Source organism: Amyelois transitella, chromosome 4, assembly GCF_032362555.1.
Source record: "Amyelois transitella isolate CPQ chromosome 4, ilAmyTran1.1, whole genome shotgun sequence".
Classification (NCBI taxonomy): Eukaryota; Metazoa; Arthropoda; class Insecta; order Lepidoptera; family Pyralidae; genus Amyelois; species Amyelois transitella.
Window position 1 is genome coordinate 9269744 of NC_083507.1, and position 21600 is coordinate 9291343.

At 36.7% G+C, this 21600-nt stretch overlaps 2 protein-coding genes and 1 non-coding gene across 3 annotated transcripts; 2 read left to right on the top strand and 1 right to left on the bottom strand.

Moving 5' to 3' along the window:
* The first annotated feature begins 216 nt into the window (after positions 1-216).
* LOC106139284 (exocyst complex component 2) lies at positions 217-11986 on the top strand. Its single transcript, XM_060954489.1, has 17 exons — positions 217-471; positions 851-1003; positions 1530-1722; positions 2079-2190; positions 2644-2803; positions 3000-3214; positions 3545-3660; positions 3738-3874; positions 4043-4227; positions 4585-4752; positions 4990-5142; positions 5511-5705; positions 6559-6725; positions 7160-7391; positions 10455-10639; positions 11018-11077; positions 11472-11986. The coding sequence occupies exons 1-17, from the start codon at positions 363-365 to the stop codon at positions 11554-11556; spliced, it is 2625 nt and encodes an 874-aa protein (XP_060810472.1). The 5' UTR covers positions 217-362; the 3' UTR covers positions 11557-11986.
* LOC132904402 (U4 spliceosomal RNA) lies at positions 7995-8133 on the top strand. The gene has a single exon (XR_009657570.1). It is a non-coding gene; the product is annotated as a U4 spliceosomal RNA (small nuclear RNA).
* On the bottom strand, positions 11823-21554 carry LOC106139280 (ATP-binding cassette sub-family C member 4). Its single transcript, XM_013340691.2, has 29 exons — positions 21478-21554; positions 21273-21367; positions 21043-21193; positions 20751-20822; positions 20444-20645; positions 20214-20351; positions 19950-20034; positions 19713-19869; positions 19429-19642; positions 19225-19357; positions 19051-19143; positions 18876-18970; positions 18641-18797; positions 18363-18559; positions 18186-18268; positions 17998-18121; positions 17769-17927; positions 17463-17629; positions 17179-17358; positions 16895-17042; positions 16469-16619; positions 15818-16045; positions 15270-15433; positions 14786-14920; positions 14172-14327; positions 13651-13768; positions 12855-13093; positions 12381-12521; positions 11823-11936 (listed from the first exon to the last, which is right to left on the bottom strand). Exons 1-29 carry the CDS (start codon positions 21552-21554, stop codon positions 11913-11915), a joined length of 4083 nt encoding a protein of 1360 aa, XP_013196145.2. The 3' UTR covers positions 11823-11912.
* Positions 21555-21600: the final 46 nt, after the last annotated feature.

A 21600-nucleotide genomic window follows, 5' to 3' on the forward strand; every position in this document is an offset into this window, starting at 1 on the left:
AGTGGTCCTATTCTTTTTTGTAATAGTGCCGGGAACCACACGGCACATATAGACAAATATGGTAACTTTATATTTTTTTATCAAAGTTGGCTGCACTGAAATTATTTTTCCTTACCATGTCGGTATTTATTTATCGGTTTTAAACGAAAAACATACGCACTAAGGAAATATTTTTTGGCTATCCGTCAAACTTGAGATAGGTAACTCAAAGTTGATGTCACTTGGCAGATGTCAACGCATGTTTGTGTGTGTTTTTGGGTTTTGTTCATTTAGTATCCCAATTGCCCTTTTCAGTGTTTTTTGATTTAAATAAAAGTTTATTATACTTGTCTAACATAATATCGATTTAGAATCTGTACATCATGGGCCCACCTCCAGTAGTAACTGGAATATCTCCAAAAGAAGGACCTCCGGGCACCAGAGTTACAATTCGTGGTGAATTTTTAGGAACTTCTGCAACTGATTTAATTGGTAGGTCTTGTGTTATTGTTGCTTAAAATGCCACAAGCAATTTGAAACTTAATTTCTCGACAACTGATCATTACAATATCAATGACCAGATGAAAGTGGGCGTTAAAAGATGTGGCACATATCTACAAAAAAGTGATAACTGTTGTAAAAATGCACTGATAATAGATAATACCAAACAAATATAACTATCCACGGGAGGAAATTATTTATTGTTAATTATTTAACGACGCACTGTGGATGCCCTCTGCCCCAGCTAGGGGACATAGGACCTTAAGTCAAGTCAATTATTTAACAATAAATATTTAAATAATTTGCTCTGGTGGAGATTAAATATTTAATCTCCAAAGAGATAGTTTTAGTTGTTCAATTATATTTTTAGGGCTGAAAATCTGTGGATGTGACTGTTTGTTGTCAGCGGAATGGAAGAGCAAGAACAAGATAGTGGCTCGTTCAGGTCCCTGTAAAGGTCGCGGTGACATCATAGTCACAACCAGGTCAGGTGGAGAAGGGACTTCAACTGTGCAGTTCAGAGGTGAGTCTTTAAATAAATCTCTTTAATTCTTCTATTTTTAGAACTTACTTTACAAAAACTTTTATATTTTCAGCTTTTCATTAATTTATTGGCTGATTTAGTGAGTAGATTTTATTATTTACTTTTAAAAACAAGTGAGTGTGATTCTTTCACTATAAGTGTTGGACTTTTATATTATACTTCTTCATACACTTATCATTAATTTAACTTGTGAAGTTTAGGAACTCTCCATCTCTTTTCCTTCTTCATCCAATGTCACAATCAAGTGAATTTATAACAACAAACTTGGGATTCTGATTTCTTAACATGAACTGTCTTTTAATGACTGAAGACTTGTAATGGACTGTCCTTTCCTAACTGAAGACTTTGTCTATCTCATAAGGGATAAGGGTGTGATATAATATGTATGTATGTATATTTATATAATTTTACACAATAATATTAAGTTCAAAAACACTACAGGTAGAAGAAGAAACAAGATAACTATATAATATTTCTCATTTTCAAATACTTAATCTTTTGCCAGGTTATCATGAATCAGTGGGACCTGTCAAAGAAAGTGCAGTATGGGTGGAGGAAGCAGCCCCACCGTCATTGCCATGGGGTCGGCGGCCCATGTCACCAACTGCTTACACCCCACCTGACCCCCTGGGTCTATCTACTGAAGGAGATGACTGCAAGTTTCCGGAGGAAGATCTGCATGAACTCTTTCCGGATGGGTAAGATCATACTTATTATAAAGCAGAAAGAAGAAGCATAAGAAGTATAGAATAAAACTTTTTTGCCAACACAACACATTACAAAGATTTTAACATAGATAGTTGTTTGTGGTTTGAACAATTTGATACTGTCACTTTTGAAGCTTAATAATTTGGCTTGTCCTGTGGTGCTTCACCCTCATGGTGGCTGAGTGACTGTTGATGTTTCATCTCCTTGCTAAGATTCAACAAAAAATAATTAATTTCATGTTTAATAGATAAGGAAATAACAAACACATCCAACTTTATGAGGTAAAATATATTGTTATTATTTTGTATAGTTCTGTTGGTCTATTTAAATAAAAGTTCCTTTTTAGATCAGGCAATTTGACAGATGAAAACTTCCAACCAGGCTGGTACTTATTAGAACATCAAAGTAACACTTCCTTTGAGGATTTGAAAGCTGGAATGGTGTTCTTACAAAGAAAGGTAAAGTTCATTTATTAAATATTTATGTAATAACATAAATATTTAAGTGTGTACCATCAAGTAAAAAATTTTAGTGACTTTGTTCACCAACATTGCCAAAGCATATTTTTATAATATGTCTTATTTTCTCCCTTTTTATAAATCATTGGTAATTGATAAGGAATTGATACAAAAAATGGCGTGGCAACTACTAAAATATAGTAACTAATAATGTGTGTACGCTATTGCTTTTCGAGCTGGACTGGAAGACAGCAAGGTGACGCGCGTTCTTTGCTCGTCGCGTTTCTCGCTCCGCGCCGTGTCCCTTGTTGTGTGTTCCCTGGTCTTTGACAACTCCCATCAATAAGGGAGTCGTCATTTATCCTATATGCTATGAAAGAGAGAGTTGTTAAGACATGAATTGGTAACATTCGTGACAAAGGGGACTGACCTCTTTATAAAAAAATCTTTCAGGTTGAAAGTCAAAAAGAAGGCCAACTAAGCTTTTTGAAGGAAAACACAGGTGCTGTTATGGATCAGTTAGACAGGCTTGTTCTTTTGAAGAACATGTATGAAGAAGATCAGAGAAAGAATGGAAAAGAGCCTTTACCAAGCTTGCAGGCTGCTATAGAAGGTATAAAGTCATGGTTGTTTACTCAAAATTTCAAATAGTAAAAATATTTAATAAAACTATGATAATATTTTCATAAGTTGTTTCATACTTCATATTGTTTAATGGATGCATAGTGTGATTGAAATTTAATAACATAATAAGTACTTTTTATTCCGAAGTGCAGCTAGTAAGTTAAAAAGCATTTAAATATTTTCAGAGTCTATAACTTTAGCGGATTCCCTTTTTGCGGAAATCCTGTCGCGCAAGGAGAACGCTGATAAGACTCGCGAAGCCCTGTCGCTTCTCACTCGACACAAGTTTCTGTTCCAACTGCCAGCATCCATAGACAATAATATACGGAAAAAGGAGTATGACTTGGTCGTTAATGATTATACAAGAGTGAAAAATCTTTTTGGGAATACTGATGTTAAGGTTTTTATTTATTTTCCTCATACAGTACTTTCATGTTTTTGTTAAACTGCTTAGATGATATAATAATCACTACATCATTCTTGTGTCACTACATCACAGTATATCAGTCTTTATGCCACAATTACTGCATGCTTCTTTTGCTTCATCCACATTTAACACTCTCTTTATATAAGTTTGTCGGTTTAGGGTACTCCTGATCGACCTTTCGCCAGGATTTCCACGATTTAATATAGTTTACCTAGGCCTTCCCTTTCTAACATTTTTGTTCACACCCCACTGTATTAATAATATAATACTTTTTAATAATATACTTAATGCTTTGTATTTCAGCTATTCCAGAAAATATTAGCTGAGATAGACAGGAAGATAGAAGATTTGAAAGAAAAATTGCACACAAGAATGAAAACTATGCCCATTAACGTTCAAGAGCAGACTAAATATATAAGGTAATGGCACATCCTTCAAGTTCTGTTTATTTATATATAACTTGTTAAATGTTGACAAGAGTAGTTTAATTTTGTAGATTATTGGTGAGTCTGAATTGGGAGGGTGACGCGGCGTGGGTCGCAATCACGAGTCGTAAAGAGTACCTTATGAACCTGATGAACAAGGTGAAGGACCACTTCAAGCAGAAGGAGGACCTGGAGATTGGAGATAAAGGTATGAGCACATGAATCTAAGTCAGAATGTGTTCGGGTATAACTTTTTGTGGGCAAGAATATTGACGCTCTTTTTTTCTTTACGACCTTAGCTTAGAAACCGTTAAGTTTCAGGGTCTGCTTTTGACAAATCGTATTGGCCTAATCATATCATCTTTAAATGTTAAAGGTAAACGCAAGCCGAAAGAGAGTGAAAGCGAGGGTTGCTGGAGCGGCGTCCGCTCGGACTGGTGCGGGGCCGCGTGCGGGGCGCTCTCCGCGGAGCTCCACGCGCTGTGGCCGCTCGCCAGGAGGTACTTCGCGGGGGAACTCGGCGGCCAGCCCTCGGAGCCCATGCGGCACCCGCAGCTCAAGGTCAGTCACCTCCAGTGAAGGCTGCTAGAGTAGCGTCCGCTCAGACTGTGGCCGCTCGCCAGGAGGTACTTCGCGGGGGAACTCGGCGGCCAGCCCTCGGAGCCCATGCGGCACCCGCAGCTCAAGGTCAGTCACCTCCAGTGAAGGCTGCTACAGATTTTTTGTATGACTGAATATTTCTCTTGAAAGTCTCTCTAGTTGACTTAAACCTAATGACCTATAAGTGGCGGCGTCAATATACATAGATATTGAGGGAGTGGATATGTCTAGGTGGCCATGACACCGAGTTAGAGCTGAAATGAGAATATATATTTATGTAGGTATTTAAGGTATTCACATTTACTTTTCTGTTTTCAGGAGATGATAATAGCGGTGGTTGAACAATTTTCGGAACACATGCGGTTATGTCTCTTATCGGGCGGAGGCACAGTTGCACATGATGTTCTCAGAGCGAGACTCACCACCAATCTAAGACATTTGCGGGAGGCTCTCGACTCTCTTCTCAAACTGGACCTGCCTAAACAGGTAAGAAGTTCTTTGTAGTTTTTGGCGCACACCGTCGTGAAACTCCTGGCGCAAAGTACACTTCCATTAATAGTGGACTTTCTCTCTCAACCAAATCGCCTCCTTCATCATCCAAAGAAATCCAATGGAAACTGTATTTTTAGAAATTCAATAAGCCACTTTAAACCCATTTACACCTAAGCTATACCTAGAATATTACCATTACGCAAAAGTGATTTTACCTATAATGTGTTTCAGCCACTAAGCGTGGTCGAGAAGGTGATATTCGACTACCGCGTGCACGGCATGACAATGTTTCTCCAGCGGGCGCTAAAGCGGGTCAAAGGACTCAAAGACAAAGAGACGTGGAAAATCGAGGAGTATACAGATTACGGTGCTATTACTAACCTTGTAAGTTACAATATTGTAAAGTTTATGAAACTGTATCGTACTGGATATATTAAGCTATAACAGTTAGAGGGTTTGGCATTATGTTGTTTATGAAATGACGTCAGAGGCGTCGCGAATCGACGGGAAAAATAAAGTTACAGTCGTTTAAAATTACGTGTACAAAATAAGCTTTTGTATGTTGTATCATGTATCAAATATCATAGAACTGTTCAGTGAATACCGTTGTGTAACGTGGTTTTTGTCTTATCAAAGAAGGTCATGTTCTTCATCTTTATGTATGTATACTTAATAACTAAATCATAGCCTGACTTTTTTGTACTATTTGAATTCTACTTGGTGCATGTATTTTAAATTTTTCTATATTTCAGCCGCATCTCTTAGAGACTTACATGACGGAAGCCCTATCATCGATCCACAAGTGTGTATTGTCCAGTGGTCGTCGCGAGGCGCCCTTGTTTGAGGAGAAAGGAGAGACTACTGGCGTCTTACAGCGACATACGCAGCAAATACTGCTGGCGTATGTGGCAGTTCTGAGAGAATTGGCCTTGCCTAAACATGACCAGGTAGGTTACTATAAAATGTCTATTTACCTAGTGTAGCACAGAAATCCTTATAAACAAACTATCTAGTGTCAACATTTTAAGACGTGTAATGCAATGCTCAGCAAACCCTCTTGCCAACATTTCAAACAGGAACAAAATTCGTTCAAAACTCTCCGATATTAGCGCATAAAGAAAAAATGTGGGGACTTTATAATATCTAGTGGCTAGATATTGCCCGCGGCTCTTCGCGCCTGTAGGTCCCTTTCCGCGTAACCTGTGGAAACTACAATCCAGACCTATAATAGATTTATAGAAATTCTATATTATCCTACTCGTGTGCTTTTTTATATAGCCATCACATTGCTACGATATCAAACTGAAAATAAAAACATACATACTGTCACATTTTTATCTCTAAAATAATAAGATGCGTCCTATTACAATTCAATAGAGACTGCAGTGTGTTTTAGTGTTTCTTGATATCGATAAAACGAATCAGAAGTTCTAGCTTTATCTAAATTAAATATGTTTATGTTTAATAGTTTTGAAGCAGTGCTTGAAGAACATTTTCAAACGTATTTTTCCCTTAAACGATTTTGCCCAAACAAACCAGTTTTGACAACGCTCCTAATTGTATATAATCTACCTATTAAAACAGCATTAAATTCGTTGAGTAGTTTTAAAGTTATAACGTAACAGACAGGCAGACAAAAATTGTTTATTTGGATTCTATTACTCTTCTTTAATCGCCAGGATCAGGTTTTTGGAGAAATATTGAATGTCACTTTATTTTTACTGTCTTTTTATAATGTATTGATGATATAAGAATTGTCTCTTAGTAAGTTTGGTAACGCATTGTTAAAATCACTTTCAGGAATTCAACAACACGAGTCTTTCAGTAGCACTAGACCAGTGTCTGGACGAGACCAAATGTGAGGAGCCGTCTGGTCGCAGCCGGCAACAGCAGCTGCTGGTCGCGGGCGCCAACGCGCTCTACACGAGGAGGCAGCTGTTGGTGGAACTGCCCGGAACATTCCAGAAGTGAGTTAGTTATACTTCCAGGAATTTTGCAATTCACAACATTTTTCTTTGCAGTTGCAGTTCACCCAAAATGCCATAAATCGGTTCAAATTGGTTTATTATCATGTCGCTTGTTTTATATTTGTACAAGTAAATAAATGAAGAAAAAAGTTTTTCCCGTGCACATTGTAGAAATCAATCAAGGGTAAGGCTAATAAACTAGGAATATTTGTTTAGGCGATGGGCTAGCAAATGAATCAATAAATATTTGAACCGCAATTCTATCATTAACCCATACAGCTGACCGTGGACTACCAGTCTGGCAGAGAATGACTTATGGCACGTGCATTAAGTTTTAATAAATAAATAATTATATAATAAACGTGATTATGGGGATACGTATTTAAAGGGAAAATTTTGCTAATCATTAAAAAAAAATGCTTTCTAATTTTCAGTTTCGAGTTACCCCAACCAACGGAAGCGTTAGAAGCCACCAAAAATGCGTTGGCCGACCTTGAAGCGACCATAGCCGACACCTATTTGGAGCACAAAGGGGACCCACTGGTGGGCACTATAGAGCCCAGCATGTACATGGGACGGCACAGGATACAAGACGACGAACTAGTCCAAGACGTGAGGCCGTATGTCTACGAGATCATCAACAATCTGATAGCTGTGCACGCTGAGGTACATTCATAGTTCCATCTGAAATTATTGTTAAGAGTACACAACACATTTTGCTTTATTATCTTTAACTAAAAATATCTTGGGCTAGATGAAATTCGGCAAGGGAAGAATTCACATTGGAAAGGTCGTAGCTAGGAAATTATTCGTTATTGCAAAAAAGACACACAAGTACACAGTACACAGTTGAAATAGAAGTAAAAATTTAAGTTGAAAATTTTACGGGGGCGAACTCAAGGGCAAAAACTTAAAGTAAAAAAAAAGTGTTAAATTTGATTCTAGAATTTTGTTAAATTACTATGTTTTTTTTACCAAAAATATAAAACGTACTATCAGCTTTCCTACTCAATGACCCTATTGCTAATAATATGAGTAGCTCTACATCGGATTCAAGTTTTTCATTATTTGACGAAACGAATTGGAGTCCTAACAATAGGCTACGAGTAACGGGAACTTGCTTTTATATAATCATACGTGCAATGAATTGTTAACAAAAGGGTGTCGTTACTTTTAGAATTTGTCACTAGATGGCGTTGTTCATTATTAAAACGCGCTATGGAGTGTCGCAAAAAAAGAGTAACCTCGCTACATGGAAGTTACTTCATTAACTTTGCGCAGAGGCAATATCGTAACCAATGAGGTTAATCCGAGGTGCGATTATTGCTAGTTGAAAACTTTACCAATACCCCGCCTTGTGGACGTGAAATACCGTCCGCTATGGCACTTTTTGAACGGCTGTAATGGCCTAGAAAACTGAAGAAAGAAATAGGAATAAAGTAAATTCTGTATTGTTTATGAATGATCTTATGAGTTGAGGTCCTTGATTGGATTTCTTAATCAAATGGTGAAGTTTTAGGTTTGTTCGTCCTGCCTACCTATGCATACTATAGGGTGAAAATTGAAGTTTGTAAAGTATCTAGATGTGCCGTGTAGTTCCCGGTACCAATAAAACAAAGAATAGGACCGCTCCATCTCGTTCCCATAGATGTCATAAAAGGCGAATCAGGGATAGGGTTATAAACTTGGGATTCTTCTTTTAGGTGATGGGCTAGGCAACCTGTCACTATTTGAATATCAATTCCAACATTAAGCCAAACAGTTAAACGTGGCCTATCAGTCTTTTGAAGTCTGTTGGCTCTGCCTACCCAGCAAGGGTAGACTAGTAGGTAGGTTCCTAGATGTAAACCTCAAACATGCACATGTACGATCGCGTTCATATCTGCAGTCATAGTTTTAAAATTCTTACGGGTTAAAATAGCGTGCACTGTGATTCCACTAAATACACACACACATGCATATTTAAAAGAATAAATATTCCTTCAAATGAATACGGTCTTTAATACCAATGATTACTAAGTAAAAGAGATTATTATTCTATGACATATAACATAACAAAACAGAAAGAGACGGTAATCAACGATGGCCGAACTGGGCCCGATAATTGTCGATCGAAATATCGTCGTCTCTCATTATTTGCATAAGATTTGCCTATAGAGGAAAGCCTGCCAGACTTATGTCATTTTAATAAGGTTGAAAGTTTGTCTGCACACGACCCTAACATAGGTAGTGGTTCCTTTGAAAGTAATTGGGTAGTAATTTTATTACTTCGTGTGTGCAAGTGAGATCTAAGATATATTAGATAAACTCGCTTGCTCACACTCGCTTGTTCTAGTTACTAGCGTTACTTGGATTCCGAAGTTATTCAAGGATTTTTTTGTCTATTTTAGTGTTATTGACAATTTTTAATGTTTCAAGGTGCCATTTGAACTAAGTAACTGACTGACTAACCAACTAACTGATATCTAAGAATTACAATACCCGTGTTTTCAAACACGGAAATCAGCAAGAAATATTAAACAAGAGGGAGCAAAATAAAACATTCAATAATTAAAATTAGTAAATTTTATTGAAACAGTTTACCTATAGTTTTATTTACATATTGATGATTATATAAAGCTTACATAATATAGTATATTACACTAATTGTATCATCCACTTATCTCCTGTTATTAAGGTTACAGCTTAATTATTAGTTTTCATAAAGAAAAGATATTGAAGCTGTCCTTAAAATACTATCTAAGTAATTAGTACTTTTAATATAAATTGGCAGAACCTTTCACGCACTATATGGACTCGATGCACAGGGCATTTGTCTTGCACAAATGATATTGTTGGTATATCATCAATCGGATAAATACACCGCACAGTTGGTAACATGGTTTCTTCCAGCACTTGCACATAATGAGTAGCTGTAGCGCGTCCTGCTATCCACACCTGTTCCCCAGGTCCAGCAGCACTCATCCAGCCCCACATATTTACAGAGATGTGTCCAGACTCCATATTCGGCACAATATTTTTTTCTTCATACCGAGTTGCATTTCTTCGCCATAAATAAATGAAGTCTACCGTGTTGTGATGACATAAAATAAACGAACTTTTCGTCCGTAAATATCGCTTTTTTCCAGTCAAAATCCAAATACTGCCGAGCAAATTCTAAACGTTTTTGCTTATTTATTTCTGATAAATACGGCTTTCTTGCTGGCTGTCTGTGGTGTAGTCCCTCACGGTGCAAACACAAAACAGTAACCACTGAAGTGTCGAACTGTTCCGCAAATATTCTGGTCGGTATGAAGCCATTATTTTCGTACTATTCCACCATGGATCTCCGCTGTGTGGCGTGTCGCTGTGTTGATTAGCGGACGACTTTTTTTTTCACTACCCTCTTCTTGATGGCGGGTTACCCAACTTGTTGTTTATTGTGTTATTTGTGTGAATGTGTGAGTGATAGCAGCGGTGCAAGCTATAAAGTTTTGCGAACTATGACTGCAATTATGAACGCGACCGTACATGCAATTACGCTGCAGGGTGTAATTATTTAATATAAAAACATCCTTACGTGATATTTTTGGATAGTTCTTTGTAAGTATGAGTGTTGCTAAAACAGTTTATAATGCTAGTATTTTGTCAAATATTTAACTTTTAATAAATTTTGTTTTTAATTTACTATTTAATCTGTCTATGTTAACTCTATTTTTAAATCTATGTTCATTCTTTTATCTCTCCCAGGTGGACAGTGTATGCGGCCAGTCCTCGTCCCGCTACATGCGCGACATCTGCGAGACGGTGTGTGAGGAGCTGGCGAGGCTCGCGTGCGGGGCGCCGGCGCGCTCGCGGGCCGCCGCCTTCCAGGCGAGGCTGGAGTACACGCTGCTACATGCGGCTTGTGCCAACCATCTCACTAGGAAAGCCGAGTGAGTATTTTTAAAGTCATTTTGTAACTGCATATTTATTAGACCCAATCGGCGGTCGCTAAGCTCCAATTAAAATAAGTAAAAAAAGGCGCAGTTTCAAATGAATACCAATGACTTTTTCTGAGTTACCTTATGTAAAATAGTTGGTTTGCCAACCATTGCTCTCAAGATGAGGTAAAACGTGAGGAAACCTGCACATTCCGAATTCGTAACTATGATACAATATGGGTTAAGTTCCCCTGCAAACAGTAAGTCAGGGTAGGCAGAGTTGTTAATTGGTTTAAAGTTGACCAATTTCTAGTGGTAGTTATTACTAGATATTTTCTCTTTTGTTAATTAGTATTTTTAATTTGATTGTGACTGTTACCTTGTCCCCAGAAATTATCTAATGGAGGCGCTTGCAAGAATCCCGCCTTTAGACTCGGAAGAAGATAAAAAGTAAGCATAAATTATAGATTAAATATAAGCGTTCACTTCTTGTGGGGCTATTAAATTCGGAGTGGAGTACGCTCGTGGCTCCATCGCCTTAAGGGAAATATTTCGGGAAACCCTCTCTTAGCGCAACACTAGATTACATAAGGAACCTACATGCCATATTTAAAATCTCCAGACCATGTGGTTTGGGCTCAGGGTTGATATATCAATCAATCAGCTAGTCAGTGTCCTCTTCATATACTTACATTTCTTTATTTTTATATACTACTCATACACGTAGTCAACTCTCTTCTCATACAAGTCCAAACGCATAATAAAACACATCAAATCTAATGACGCAAAAGATAAATATTTTATCCCGTTCCAGAACTATTCAGTATATTTTTTCTTGTTTTAGGCGAATGGATAGCCTATTAGAAGGCTTCAAGAAAAGAATGGAGCTGCAACTAGTGAGCCTTAACTGCAATATGGAGACTGTGTAATATATTTTATAATTAAAGTTAGTTATTAGTATAAATTTAAGGTTTTGAGCCCTCTGCACATATTCAACCTCTGAATAACTTATTTTGTTTGAAGAAATATAAAAGCTTTTTTCTAAAAGATCAATTCAGAATTTATTTAGAAATTGGTTGAATAAATAATTAATTTTAGCGCAGATCTCAAGGTTCGAAAATATTTTTGTATTATATTTAATGCTTTATGTTGTTATAGCTTAAGCGAGTATTATAGTTCTACTTAAATATATGTAGCCGTTATTAATGTATGTTATTTATTGTAAATTATTTTAAATATGAATAAGGTATTTTAAAATAAAATATTTTTGTTAAATATTTTGTCACTACGCCTCGGCGCTCTTGTAACTCTGTAAGGAAACAAAGGAAACATCAGAAACGTACATATTTCTAAGAAAATATTTTGTATTTTATCGAGCTAAATAGCTGTCAAAATTAAAATAAATGGTTGGAGAAGGTATAGTTCTATGTTGATGGTAGCAGTTTCCTGCGAGTGAAATGGACTTATTTAGCTAGACTACTACTACTAGAGTCTATGGTGCCTGGTATTGCCGTCTTTTGATGGCGGAGCTGCGCCATGGCTGAGCCCGTGAGGTGATTTCCGTCATCCTCTTAGAGGTGCCTAGATACTTAAAGCTATGGAATGTGCTATTTTGGGAATATAGGGTCTTGCTTTGCTTTTTTTTGCGAATAGCATATTTTGATTGAGCGATATAGATGAACTGGAGCTATCTAGCCAGATGTATGTCTATGGTAGCAGATCTCTCTTATTGCCTCTGGTTTTGACGTTGTACCTGAGCCGCTTGTTGATGTAGAAGCTGCGCCATGGCCGGGCCGGTTTCCGCCACCATTTTCCTGAAGGCGCCCTTTTTGTTCTGCAGCAGTATGTGCGGGTGTTCGAACTCTATTAGCTTGCCCGCGTCCAGTACAAGAATCTATTTATTTGAAATTATATTGAAATTATATTTTTTATGCATTCTTTCCCTCTCATTACTGCGTATTCGGCTGTTGGCTTGAATGGTCACTTTTCGATTACGATACCAGATATTTGAAAAAAATGGCCAAAGACTTTTGGAAAGCCATCAGGTATAAGAGGACATTAAATTTAATTAGTAACTCGATTCAACCTCAAAAATTGCTAAGTGTGAAATAATGTTAAAAAGATTTCAAACTCAGCTCGACAGTTTATTATTGACGCGATGTTAATTTACACACTAATATTTGTGTGATTAATGTTTTTAAAATCACTTACTGAACTCCAAACTTACCTTATCCGAGTCTATGACTGTGTTCAGTCTATGCGCGATAGTGAGCACAGTGCAGTGTCTGAAGTGTTCTCTAATGGCGGTCTGTATTAGCGCGTCCGTCTGTGCGTCCACGTTGGCAGTGGCCTCGTCCAGTACTAGAATTCTGTCGTTGTTGACTATAGCACGAGCCAGGCAGACTAGCTGCCGCTCGCCTACGCTGAAGTTGCTGCCGCCTTCTGCCACTTGGTAGTAAAGAATGCCTGGAACGAACGCTAAATAAATAATATTATAATATGTAAAGCGTCTTCTGCTAGAGGCATTCCTATTTCAAAAGCAATGGGTTATGGGCATAAAATTGTCTGTCTGGCGTCAACGTTTTTGGTACTAGATTTTGTCGTTAATGCTGGTGCCCTTGTTAGTGATGTGTGATTTCCGGCACTTAAGAAAAGAACCACTCCATATCTTTACCATGTATGTCGTTAAAGTCGACTAAGGTATAGGCACTTGAGATTCCTCTTGCAAGTCATGGGCTAGCCACCTGTAACTATTTGAATTTCAATTCCATCATTAAGCCCTACAACTGAACGTGGTCTTTCTACAACGCTAGGGTTATAGTCGTGACTATATATTTGTTTGTATGTTTATGCTTAGTACTCTAACTGCTTCTCGCGGCTTCTCTCTGGCTATAACCTCCAAATGTCGTCTGGGTTTATCATTCAGTACATACCTACCATGAGTTGAGTTGCACCGTTGCATAAGTAAACAACAAGATTAAATTTCGCAAGTTGAATGGACCAGTGGAACATTCGTGGCTCACCTTCGTCCTCTTGCATCTGCATCTCGACATTGTTTAGCGCATTTAGCAAGACATCGTCTGGGTAGTTGTTGAAAGGATCCAAGTTCTTTCTCAATGTTCCACTGAATAACACGGGCTCCTATGATAAATGATTAAACACTACCATGACCATTGTTTTGTATTATTGATACTTACTCGTAATAGGCTCACTTTTTGCTCTTACTTTGGCTATTGATAAAATTCTATAGCATTTTTTTATTAAACAAATGAATGCCTGCAATATGTGGTCAAAGGTGGTACATGCAAGATCAAATTAGGCCTTTTCTATCTTGCCTCGAAAAACCCGTGTGTAAGGTACGAGTATAATGTGTGTATCGAAAAACAGACGCGGAAAGGAAATTCCCAACTTAAGTGGTTCGTATAATAAATGATTTGGCGAATCGAGGTGCTTTGGGTGAGGATATTGACTACATATATGTAGATGCTCACGACTTTCATCCATCATGGAATGGTGTAGGGGGAATCAACTTCTTTATACATACTTGAGGTATTATAGAGATTTTCTGCCTCAAGTCATGAAGACCTAGCGAGGAGATGTCCACATCATCTATGGAAATGGTTCCTTCAAGGTATGCCAGTCGGAACAATGCCTGTATTATGGAGGATTTCCCCGCACCCGTGCGACCAACTATTCCAATCTGTAAAGAATCGTGAAATCATCGCCCGTAACTTATTAAAACATAAATTTTCTTTAATTCGCATGTAAAACATACATTAATCACGTCTATATCCCTTGCGAGTTAGACAGAGCCAACAATCTTGAATAGACTGATAGACCACATTTAGCTGTTAGCCTTATTGATAAAATTGTGATTCAAATAGTAACAGGTTGCTAGCCCACCGTCTAAAAGACAAGCCGGTCCCTTAGTCGCCTTGTACGATATCTATGGGAAAGAGATGGAGTGGTCCTATTCTTTTTTGTATTGGTGCCGGGACCACACGGATTCTAATATAAAGTTTACAAGGGTTAAAGTTTATATGAATAAAATTAATATTTTTATTCATATAAACTTTATAATTAATATGAATAAGATAAGTAATAGTTAGGATGAGTAAATTCTTGACTGACAATTTCAGTAAACGATTGTTAACATACCTTCTCTTGAGGTTTGATATTGAATGTCAATTTATGCAAAACGTAACTCCCTTCCGGTGCATATTTCATACTAAGATTTTGGAAGTTTATGGCTCCTTCTCTGGGCCACCCGTGCGAAGGACGCTTCTCCTCGGGCTATAATAGAAAAAAACATTCCAGCAGAAGTATCAACTAAAATTTATTTGTATTTATCAAAATGAAAATCCTGTGATTCTTTTTGATTGGCTGATTATCAGATCTTTATTTAATTTCACAGCTTCACAAAAATAAAAGATGTTTTTTTTTTCTATATTTTAAACTCTCTTAAGCCTCTGTCAGTCTTCTCTCAAAAAATAGCAGACAACTTTAAAATTGCTTTAAATATGGTTTTATTACTAATTTTTATAAATAAAGAATATTTATGGGTAGGTACTTACTCCTTTTGATCAGATTAGACAGGAATTGTTAAATTATGACACTATTGAATTCCAGAAAAGTTCCTTACAGTTTGCAAAGCCGGTTCCTGAGGCAACTTGGTATACTCCAATACTCTTTCGACACTAGTCATCTGATTTTCCATCTCCGCCGACTGCCGCATGCCCCACTGGAAGATGCCGGTTAGGGATATAGACTGCGTGATCGCAAGGCCTATTTGACTGCCTTCCATATCTGAAATACGATTTCGCTGGATAGATGAATACTGTACCTATATTTGGTGATTTTTGTATCCGTATGTGAAATTGTTAAATTTGGTTTAACACTAAGGTACCACACGTTTGTTAGTGAAACCTTATATATTCGTTAACAAGAAACGCGCGTGATGATGAAGAGGACTTGGTGGTATATTTCTAAGCATAATAGGAATATTCCAGTTGCAAATTACACAGAAATATGCAGACACAATCGAAGCACTAAAGGCAGGTACCAAGTGGCGCTGCGGTTTTTCTTTTTAGTCTTGACAGAGTGGTCGTGGTCTTTAGTCACGACCAGGCGCTGTGATTGGCAGTAATCTTATTCAATCATGTCATCAATGATATCATAGATTATATTCACCAATTTTCATCAAGCAGCTAAAAGTAACGCAGATGATAAACAGCAGGCAAATGCAATCGAGGAAGTAGCCGAAGGCCCGGCTGCACGTGATGAAAAGGTACCAAGCGGCGCTGTGCAAGTCTTGGTGGCGGTCGAACTCAACGGCCAGCAAGAATTCGGCGCCGAACGAACGAATGGTCGCCAACCCTAGTACTGTGGCGTTTATGTGACTGAATACTGGACTGCGAGCTGGTGAGTTTAATGTAAAATTTTTAATCTATACTAATATTATAAAGCTGAAGAGTTTGTTTGTTTGAACGCGCTAATCTCAGGAACTACTGGTTCGAATTGAAAAATTCTTTTTGCGTTGAATAGACCATTTAGCGAGGAAGGCTTTAGGTTATATAACATTACGCTGCAACTTTAAGGAGAGAAAGAAATAATGGAAAATGTGAAAAAAAAACGGGAAAAATTATTCATTCTTCAGGGCTTTTCCACGCGAAAGAAGTTTATATTCTTTTGTGATCCTAATTAAAATAAAAAAATAAAAACAAAGACGACACAATGGGGGAGCTAGATCCTCAATTTGATTTTAATTAGGAGCATATTTAAAGATTATTATTAATGGAGATATTTAGTAATAGTCATATCAAGTAGATAAATAATATTTACTGATGCCCTCCAGCCGTTTGACAGCACCAGTAGTGCGTATATAAATGACCCGCAATATGTAAAATATTATTAGCGCCGTAATAATTGGTATCAAAAGAGCAATATCAGTCAGCAAGATCACCGCTATGACGCCAATTAAGTTTAGGATTATCTGAAAAATAACATATCAATACGCATTGCATTCTCGTCTCGTCGAGGAAATCTCGTTACTTGCATCCCTCTAAGAATTTGGGAAATCTCTCTTAGTGCTCTCTAGAACCACAGAATTATTAAGAGCACTTAACCCTGATATAAATATGTATCAGCACTCTGTACTTATTTCAATAGATTAGATCGACTTTTTAAAGATTTATTGACACCACTCATAGAATATTTATTTCTTCCTAACATTATACCGATATTGTATACCTAATTGATGAGGATTACCTGAAAACAATCAATCATTGCTTGAGGTAATAGTTCATCAACCGCTCCCATATCTTTGCTAAATCGGTTTAACACCCTACCTGAAGGGTTGGTGTGGAAGAAACTCATTGGCGAACGTGAAATTGCTTTGAACATTTTGTCGTGAAGCCTGTAAAGAAAATGAAGGACTGCAGAAAAAACTTAGAATTTGGAAGGAATCCTAAATTGATGATCACAAAAATATATATTAGAAGATTCATTTGAATGTTTATTTTGAAAACGGAAATTAATTAAAATATACTTACGAAATAGATGATTTCATACATAAAGAAAAGAATGAGAATGCTCGAATTAATGCGACTACTATAGTAGTCAACGTGATCAATCCAAAAATGAAACAAAATTGACTTCGTACGAGCCCTTGTTCTGACCACGTAATATTGTCCAGAGTGGTGTCCCCAGTTAATTTATCTTCGACATTACTCCTGATATGAATTAAAGACACAAAATTATTTCAATTATTTTTAACTTACTTTTAAATTATACTCAGGACTAAGGTAGGTAAATCAAAACTGTCAAAGTAAAATACCATCTGCTTATCCAGTAGTCGCATGCACTTGCACAGATCTGGGCCAGAAGGAACAGCAAGCACACAATAGAAACGAGCGGACATGACGCTGCTGACATAAAATACTCTTTGTAGACTGAACCGTGTACTCGACCTGAAGTTTGCATTTCTGCTTCCTGTTTTTGTTCCTAAAACGTTAACATTATTGAAAGAAATTGACCATGGAAGATCTGAATTTTGTTTTAATATTACTGCCTATATATATTAGGATGTGTTCAAGGTCTAACAAGTACTTGCCTTAGCTCCCGAAAAAAAATTTGAACTTACTGATACGCTGTTTTCTAAAACTGTAGACCATGCCCGTCTGTACATGCTTAGAGTACTAGGTTGGGCGATAGAAGTACTATGTTGTACATTGGAATCATCATCTTCATGAACTTCCCTGCGGTTGCTCTCCATTAATTGGAATATCTTCAGCTCTTGTTTCTGTAAGTGACATAAAATTTACTTTGTGATTTGTACATTATTATGTTTCTTTCCTATGGCACTTGCTTACTTTTAGATCTTCGTATTTTCCTTCAGCGAGAACTTTTCCTTTTTCCATAACTACTATCTGTTCTACTGATTTTATAAACTGCAGCTGATGAGTTACCAATATAACTGTTTTGTCTTCTAAATACCTATAAATAAATAATCCTAATAAATATTTAAAACATATGAATATAACTCTAGAAACAACTGTACCTTTTGATGCATCTCTCAAATATGTGCTTGGCGACTTGTGTGTCTACTGCTGATAATGGATCATCCAACAAATATATATCAGCCTGAAAAGTTATCAGTTATAAGTAAAAGATATTTTAAAAATCGAAGTAAAATCATGAACATATTGTTAAATTCATAAAGGATATGATAAATTACTTCTTTGTAAACTGCCCTAGCCAAATTAATCCTTGCTCGTTGACCTCCGCTTAGAGACACTCCTCGTTCTCCGACTACTGTTTTATCGCCGTGAGGAAATAACGATATATCTCTTTCCAAAGCACATACGTTACATACTTCCATGTAACGAGATCTCTTAAAAGGCTGTCCGAAAAGAATATTCTGACGAACTGAACCTGCCGAATACAATTTATTAAATTATAAAATATCAATAGGTCATTGCATCATTAGTAACGTTGTCTTAGTCATTCATTTACCAACAAAAAGCCAAGGGTCTTGGCTAGCATAGCTCACGGATCCGATTGTCTCGACAGAGCCGCTTGAGCACGGAAGCTCACCGAGCACCATGTGCAACAGTGTTGATTTCCCAGATCCAACTCCTCCAATGATAGTAGTTAAGGATTCAGATAAAATCTAAAATATCAAAGAGCAAATTTATTACTTCCCCTTGCTAGATATTGTTCAATGCAATAGTTATCATGGTCATCTCACTTTAAAGTTTATATTAATTACATCATCTCGACGTGATGATTTTATCCATCGACTGCACGCATCCGTAAATATAACCACGGCTTCTCGTGTTCGCTCTAAAATATGTATTTATATTACTTTTAAAAGGAAATATTATTGCATAACGTTATATTTGCTATTTATACAATAGCTTTACCTTTATTTGCATCCATCGGTTTATTTTGTGAAGTACTTGTGGTAGGTAATTCATCATTTATTATAGTTCGACTTGGAAATATGATTGGTTCAACTGCAGAGGGATAATTTTTAGGTTAAATTAACTCAAACAAATTCAAATAAATATAAAATTAACGGTATAAAACATAGTTACCGACTATAGTAACTTTCTTTTTAGGTCTGTTTAGATTATTCCGAAGTTCAGAATCGTCTTTTGGCGGAAGTTCACATTCTTCACTAAGTAAATAATCTCGAATCCTTTGAATCGCGACTTTCAACTCGGCTATCTGCAAAATATTTATATTTTGTCATAGGTAGAAAAAGCCAATCTTATTAAAAGTATAACTGATTTAGATACCTGTCCAACAGCTTGTGGAAAATAAAGTGTCATCGTTTGTTTCAATATGTTATAGTAACAAGTGAGGAAGAATACTTTCTCTACGGTTATACGGTTCACGAAGGTGACATATAACAGCACAATGATAAAGATGGCAAAACGCGATGTGAACATTATGAAAGACAACACCACGCCACGGATATAAGATGTCATCTTTATATAGTACACCTCGTTTCTGCAATAAGCAATAAATTATATATGTATATTTATTTGCCTTATTAATTCGATTTTGTTCGGACTCTCACCGTCTTATGCTGCTTATAATTTTCTGGAACGGCTGCTCCCAAGTATACATTTTTATAACTTCCATACCCATAATAATTTCTTTCATCAATCTTACTCTTTCATCAGATTTTAAAGCTGTTTCTTTTCTATAGTGGGAAGTGCGGACCCCCAAAAATACTGAAAGAATAAATTATCATTATGAAATCAAATGATACTAACATATGAGATAGCTAGTGAATAATCATAATAATACAAACTTTGAAACGGGATCATAGCAGCAATAACTAAGGATCCATAAATGGCAGGCATTCCCAACTCCCGGTACAGATAAGTGGTCATTAACTATGAAAAAAGCGAGACAGAAGAAATAAGTTAATCAGTAATGATTCTAATAAGGATCTTAAAAAAAAATCATTCTCAGACGGGTAAAGTTGATCTTTGTTAAAGATCATGTAATGTTTATGAATAAGCACATAACACAAATACTGAACATTGAATATGAAGCAAAGGTTAAAGCTTACGAGAATCTCAACCGGCCCAATCCAAAGGTAATGAACAAAAATAGGTCCAGTGTCAAAGCGATTGACATCGTTCGCCATCAAATTCACCACCATTCCACCATCATTTTCAGACAAAGCTTGGAGACTAACTTTTAAAGCCTGAAATTTTTAAAATAAAATATATAAAATGTGTGTTCTGTATATCTGACATAGCAACATTAATACTAGTAAGTGATGAAAGATCAAAGCACCTTTCTGTATATGAGACTGCAAATTCCGACTCGCATTTTCATGCCGATATGCATAACACCCATCATAAAGGGATGTGCTACAAACACGTTAATAGCGCTGCAAAATATGACACCAAAAGCGAAGAATACAGCCTCCCCCCATGCGACGTTAGTATGTACGTCGTAGTACGAAAAAAGTCGGCCCAAATAGGTGGCATGAATGCTGTTGAGACAATAAACAGTGTTACTTATTTGTGGCTTGAATTTAAATACGGATAAAGTTAATGGAAATATTTTGTTTAGATATGCCATAACATTTTACACTTACGTCTCATTCCGCTCTTCTTGAGTAGGACTGTAATACCGCAGTAGTAGGCCAAGAAACAGCGGTTGCTGCAATCTGTGTGAGAGGTACATTCGTTAATTTAGTTGAATAAGAAAAGGATAGCCTACTTTTGTACGATATTTAGTTCGACAAACTTCGATCACAGAATTCGACTGAAGAGGTGCTTCAAACAGAGCTAGAAAGTTTTTGGATTGCAAAATATTTTTGTTACTGGTCGTATAATTTTGACGAAATGTTCCCTAGCGAAATTTTAAGGAAATTTGTTATTCATTACCTGATTAGAAATTCCATAGCTGCCAATATCAGACCATATAACATCATCTCGCATCCGAATATTTTAACGAGAACTCTCCACAGGCTGGGCTTTCGGTTTCTATTGCTACTGTCTTCCACCTCTTTTTCCCAAGTTTTTTGAAAAGAGTCACCTTTACCAAACAATCGTAAAACTTGACATATAAAAGTACTAACGATTGAAATTTAAGTTAAATTTGTGGTTACACCTACCCAAAATGTCCGATCTGTGTTCAGGCAATGGGGCATACAAATCATTTTCCCTGATATCTCGACTATATCCTAGTTTGAAAGTTTCTAAAGTAAATCTGTTGGTAGAAAAATGGTAGAAAATGTAATTTTATAAATAGGTCAATAGTATATAGGTAAAAAATAGTCAAATGAAATAAAATCAACATTGAAAATACTCAACACATACCCAAAAGTCAAAATAGAAAAGATATTCGCTTTGTAACGTGGATTAGTTTCTCTCTTCTGTTTAGGGCCTGTGTCCATTTTGTTTGTTATTATTTATATATTCGATAAACGTTAATGTAATGTT